Source organism: Suricata suricatta, chromosome 6 (assembly GCF_006229205.1).
Source record: "Suricata suricatta isolate VVHF042 chromosome 6, meerkat_22Aug2017_6uvM2_HiC, whole genome shotgun sequence".
NCBI lineage: Eukaryota > Metazoa > Chordata > Mammalia > Carnivora > Herpestidae > Suricata > Suricata suricatta.
The window spans coordinates 36,378,003-36,383,530 of NC_043705.1; the positions used below are offsets into that span (position 1 = coordinate 36,378,003).

The 5,528-nt window shown below is 41.8% G+C and overlaps 1 protein-coding gene across 2 annotated transcripts in view; it reads right to left on the reverse strand.

Moving 5' to 3' along the window:
* Positions 1–5,213, reverse strand: part of PPP2R2B (protein phosphatase 2 regulatory subunit Bbeta) — a 450,154-nt gene extending 444,941 nt beyond the window's left edge. Inside the window, exons 1-2 of one of the 2 annotated variants that reach the window (XM_029942204.1) lie at positions 5,060–5,213; positions 4,865–4,942 (exon numbers count right to left, since the gene is read on the reverse strand). In XM_029942204.1, the coding sequence (XP_029798064.1) occupies positions 4,865–4,942; positions 5,060–5,069 (88 nt within the window). In that variant the 5' untranslated portion in view covers positions 5,070–5,213. Of the gene's footprint in view, positions 1–4,864; positions 4,943–5,059 lie in introns of those variants that run through there. The other variant, XM_029942209.1, reaches the window with a different exon arrangement.
* Between the last annotated feature and the right edge of the window lie 315 nt (positions 5,214–5,528).

Genomic DNA, 5,528 nt, shown 5'->3' on the forward strand with positions numbered 1-5,528 from the left:
AAATTAGTCAGGTAGAGAAGGACAGATACCATATGTTTGCACTCATAGGTCTAACAGGAAAACAGGAGAAACCTAATGGAGGACCAGAGGGAGGGGAAGAGGGAAAGAGATTTGGGGAGAGAGAAGGATGCAAAACTTGAGAGACTATTGAATTCTGGAAATGAACTGAGGGTTGAAGGGGAAAGGGGAGGGGGGAAAAGAGGTGGTGGTGATGGAGGAGGGCACTTATGGGGAAGAGCACTGGGTGTCGTATGGAAACCAATTTGACAATAAACTATTTTTAAAAAATTAAAAAAAATAAAACATATGCTCTTAATCAGTCTACCACATAGCTTCTCCTGTCTAAATGTAGAGTAGCTCTTAGGCCTGTTCATAGCAGTGTTGTTGTAAACCTTGAAAAGTGAGGTAAATAGGGGCCCCTGGGTGGCTCAGTCAGTTAAGTATCTGACTTCGGCTCAGGTGATGATCTCCCAGCTTGTGAGTTCGAGCCCCGCATCAGGCTCTGTGCTGACAGTTCAGAGCCTGGAGCCTGCTTCGTATTCTGTATCTCCCTCTCTCTCTGCCCCTCCGTCACTCACACTGACTCTAACTCTCTATCTCTCTCTCAAAAATAAACATTAAAAAAAAATTAAGGGAAATAAATTAGGGCATATATACTGTACATAATATAAAAGATGATCACTATATATTGTTAAGTGAAAATATCTATTAAATAAAATAGTATCTCCATTATGAGCATTTGGGTTAAGAAACTATTGATTTTGTTCATTATAAACTCACCAGTCCATTTCACAGTTTCGGACACATAGAAACTTGCTTGTTGACTGAATACACAGTCCAGAGGTTAGAAAAACATACAAACTTTAACAATATGGATCTGTGGACTGTGAGATGACGAAGAAATTTATTTCCTGATTTTTTAAGTTCTATTTAAAATTCTTGAGACTGAGAACATACATTTTAGTAATCGAAAAGGAATTTTAAAAAAATTGTTTAGGTTCTGTCTTAAATGACTTCTTCGCATTAAGTCTTTGAATCCCAGACACATAGGATTGCTACCTCTTCTGTACTCAAAGCACTTTAGACGTGAGTCAAAGCACTTTGCCTCTAGCTCACTTTGCCTTGGATTCTTTTTACTGACTAATGCCTTATTCTTATGTACCAATTCCGGTCATCATTAAAATGGCGCTTTCCTTCAGAACTTGGATTATATTTTATTTATATTTATAACCTTTTCACGTTATAGGGCAGTGCTTTAGATGTAATAAGCACTCACTGTATGTTTCTTGTTGGATGCATAGTATTACTTATCTACTCTACTCCTAAAATTTTTGGAACGTGAAAAACCCTAGCCTATTAGCTGAGACCCAAGATACACATTTAATTACATTAGTGATAACATTTCCATGCTGAGCCATATTGGAATCTGAAGTAAAGGAAAAATAAATCCATAATACTGAACCTGTCTACGTAATATTCTGGTATTTTGTTCACCATGAATTCTTTGTATTAATTTTAGCTTGCAAAAATATTGCAAAAGATATTTATCTTTATTTTGGCCAATTCACCTAGCCTCAACCCTGCTTTTATAATACAATATTAGCAGATAGTATAGTCTGAGCATCTTATAACAATCTAGACACTGTAGATATTACATATATATTTATACTTACATTATATACATAAAATTATATACATATAAAATTGTATATAAAAATATATAAAGATGTATATACATAACTCTATTCACCTGGCACTCACTGTCATCCTAATGGCTTTCTGTCTTATTATCTCCATTTGGCATACAAAGAGACTTAAGCACAGAGACATTGAGTGACTTTGTCAGGTCACCAGCTAGAAAGTGGGAGAAATGGAATGGAAAAGTCATTAGCAGAAATAAACAAAGTAGAAGGGAAAGTTGAAAGATGAATCATCTTTTTTTTTACGTTTTTTATTTATTTTTGAGAGACAGAGAGAGACAGCGCAAGCAGGAGAGGGTCAGAGAGAGAGGGAGACACAGAATGCAAAGCAGGCTCCAGGCTCTGAGCTAGCTGTCAGTGCAGAGCCCAACGCAGGGCTCGAATCCACGAACCGTGAGATCATGACCTGAGCCCAAGCCGGACGCTTAGCTGACTGAGCCACCCAGGTGCCCCAGATAAATCATCTTTAATGACTTTGATCAGTTTAGGAAACCAACTTGGGTTGAGCAGGCCAGTTACATAAAAAAGGACCAGATTTTTAAGAACCTTGATTTTTATCAAGTGAAAGCCATTCATCAGTTTACGCCACAAATACTCAACTGTCACTGAGGCGCTATTAGTGTAGGTTAAATGACATCAAGGTATGCTGGCCAGGGAACCTGGACTCCAGTGACAGTATGTTAGAGTCCAATCTGACTCTCCTCTTAAAATACATGCATTGCTTTACACACCACTGTGAAGCAGTTTTTTGGGACAAAAGGTGTTAGTGAGTGTGATTCTGAGTCTGTGACTCTGTGAACAGTTAATTGAAGGGAGCTGCTTGTTTATTATGGGCCACAACCATGTGAGTGCATCCTCGGTTCACCCACATCTGCGACAATCACCTCAGAGCATGCCTGAAAGATGCAGATTCCGGGGCCTCATTCCAAACTATTAGGTAAGAATCTCTGACTTCAATGCAATGTTTAAAGAGCTCAGGCTTTGCAGCCCTACAGACTGGGTTGAAACCTAACCCGCCCGTTTATTAGATCTGGTGCCTTTGGCAAAGAACTTAGTCCTCTGTGTGTTTAGCTTCAGTATCCTCGTTATGGGTAAAGTAGGAATAAAAATACTTACCTATCATGATGTTTTCATGGGGATTAAATTAGACTGAAGATCTAATTATAATGATATTTACAACGGTTTACAAATAGTGAGTACTTTCAAAGTGTCAGGCACCGTGGTAAATACCGTGCTTACATTATCTTATTAACTTCTTTTAAACACTGAGCAGAGCACTTGCCACAGAGTGAGTAATGAATTGGTAAGACCTATAGCTTGAGTGCCACCCAGACATTGTAATTGGTAAGAAACCAGTCACAAACACAAGATTTAAGCCCAGAGTCTGAGAATAATGGATAACCTGGAACAAGTCAGTGAGGCTGGTGATCCCCAAAGCCCAGCCCACTGCATTAGAATCATCTGGTGAGCTCATTAAAACACACTGTATCATCCTGGTCCTTGAACCCTTACCTCAGTAGCTCTTGGCAGACCTGAAGTCTCTTCCGTTTAAAAGGCACAAGTGATTTTGAATGATGGCCAAGATTTAAAGCAAATGATTAAGTCGAGCTTCAATTTTCTTAAGATTCATGAGGTTAGGGAGTAAGTCATTTCTCCACCTTCCCTCTTCCCTTTTTCATCTCCGATGCCTAGGACAATGCTGCCACATAGAAGACGTTCAAAAATATTTTTGGATGAGATGAGCATAAAACCGGCCTAATAAAGCCTGCTTGGTCTGCTTTCCATGGGCTTTATGAAAAGTGTTTGTAAAGGTCCGGTTTATACGGCTTCTAAAAAATGGAAGAGGCCATGAAGTAGTGTAATTTTATAGATTTAGTTACTAACTTATTTTACTGTGTCTTCTCTCACCCTTTAAACAAAAATCATCTGGTTTGCAGGTAGCCCCCATTATACTGGGGTTCTACTAATAAATTATGGCAAAACTGCAGATAAAATACTGCCCCCAAATACCTCAAAATAATTTTTACTCAAATTACTTTTTACTCAGTATTAAAATGCTGTAGAATGGCCCAAAATTCCACATGCATTTATGCCTGTTAGTTTCCATATGAAAGTTCAACCCTGTCAAGTATTCACTTCCTCCTTCATTCATAGCAGCTTTAGAGCTGTCTTCTACATGTGATTATCTGGACCTACTACTAAAGCGATGCAGCCGGTTTCAGGCACCCTTACTGCATTTCCAGTACAGCTACAGCTTGACTTAAAACACTGAGCAGTGTACACCCTGGCTCCTTCCAATTGTGTATTGTTTAGCTATTTTCTTTTTTTTTAATTTTTAAGCTTATTTATTTATTTTGAGAGAGACAGAGACAGCATGACTGGGAGAGGGGCAGCGAGAGTGGGACAGAGAGAATCCCAAGCCGGCTCCACATTTCCAGCAGAGAGCCCAACGCAAGGTTCGAACCCTCGATCATGACCTGAGGTGAAACCAAGAGTTGGACGCTTAACCAACGGAGAACCCAGGCACCCCACTGTTCAGCTATTTTCAAATGCAGACATCTTCTGCGAAAGTCATGGAGGTCTCCAAGCTCAGGCTTATGAGGAGAGAAGGTGAAGAGAATGAAAAACAAATTCCTCAAGAGAAGGGAAACGAATGCATTATTCCAAGTAAAGGGTCCGGAGAAGGAGAATCTCCCGAGTCAGAAAGGCAGTTCCGTGCACGTACTGGGACTCAACGTAGCCACAGTTTATACGACTACACTTGAACTCCTCACCCTCCCTGAATGCTTCGCGCATGGACAAGCAAGTGCTCTTCAACAGAGACGCGAAGGAAGAGATTACCAGCTGACCATCCACCACGTTTGCACTCACTTCCCCAGAGCTGACGGACCGACCTGAAACACCGCTTACCTGACTCTATCCTCTCTGTGCAAACCTATTTCACTGAAAGTTCATTTCAGTGCTGCCTCATTGGTGGGAAGAAAATAAGCTTCAAAAGAATAAAAGGATAGAAAGAAATCATTAAATCTATTTCTAGCTGAGAATGCTATTCTGGGACGTGCGGGGCCTTCCATTGGCGGACACAAAGATGAATGTTTTCAAGTCTGGAACCAGCACAAGCCCCCCAGGAAGCAAAGGCAACGAGTAGAGGAAGCTTCTCCTACCTTCCGTGGCTCCGATCTCAATTGTGCCTTTCACTTGGCTGAAGCACCATAGTGTGTCCTGGGTGAGCGCCCCAATTCCTGAAAGTAACACAAGGAGACACTTCAGGTTAGGTCAAAGCTCCCTGTTGTCCTCAAAAGGCCAACCAGAAAGGAAGCGCGTCATGTAAGCGATGCGTTTGTAAAAGACTTGCACACCAGGTATCATGGCGTCGGAGAGGAGACCCCAAGGACGTGCTGGGAGAATGGCCGGTCCCAGGAGCACGTCCTGCGGAGAATCAGGGCTCTGTCTCCTCCATCTGACCACTCCGGGCTGCTCTGAGCTGGAGCAGAGTTCGTCCCTTCTGGCCCCTGGCAGCGTCCTGGAGCGGGCCTGCAGTCACACCCTGTGTGACTGCCCCTTTTCATGGGAATACTAATGCTTTCGATTGTTTTCCTGCTGGGGTGGTGGGGAGGAGAAAGAGGCCTTTCGCTGGAGGGGAGAGAGGAAAAGAAAGGCAACAGTTTTTTTTTTTTTTTTTAACTGGTTTCACAGCTTGCTTGGCTGAACGGCCAGTAAGGGGTCAGAATCTCAGAACTTCCATCTCTCTTGTTCACTTCTTGACTGCTTGCCAAAGTCCGAGCTGACTGGAGAGGAGAGGAAAGCGAAAACAGGTTGGGGATGGCG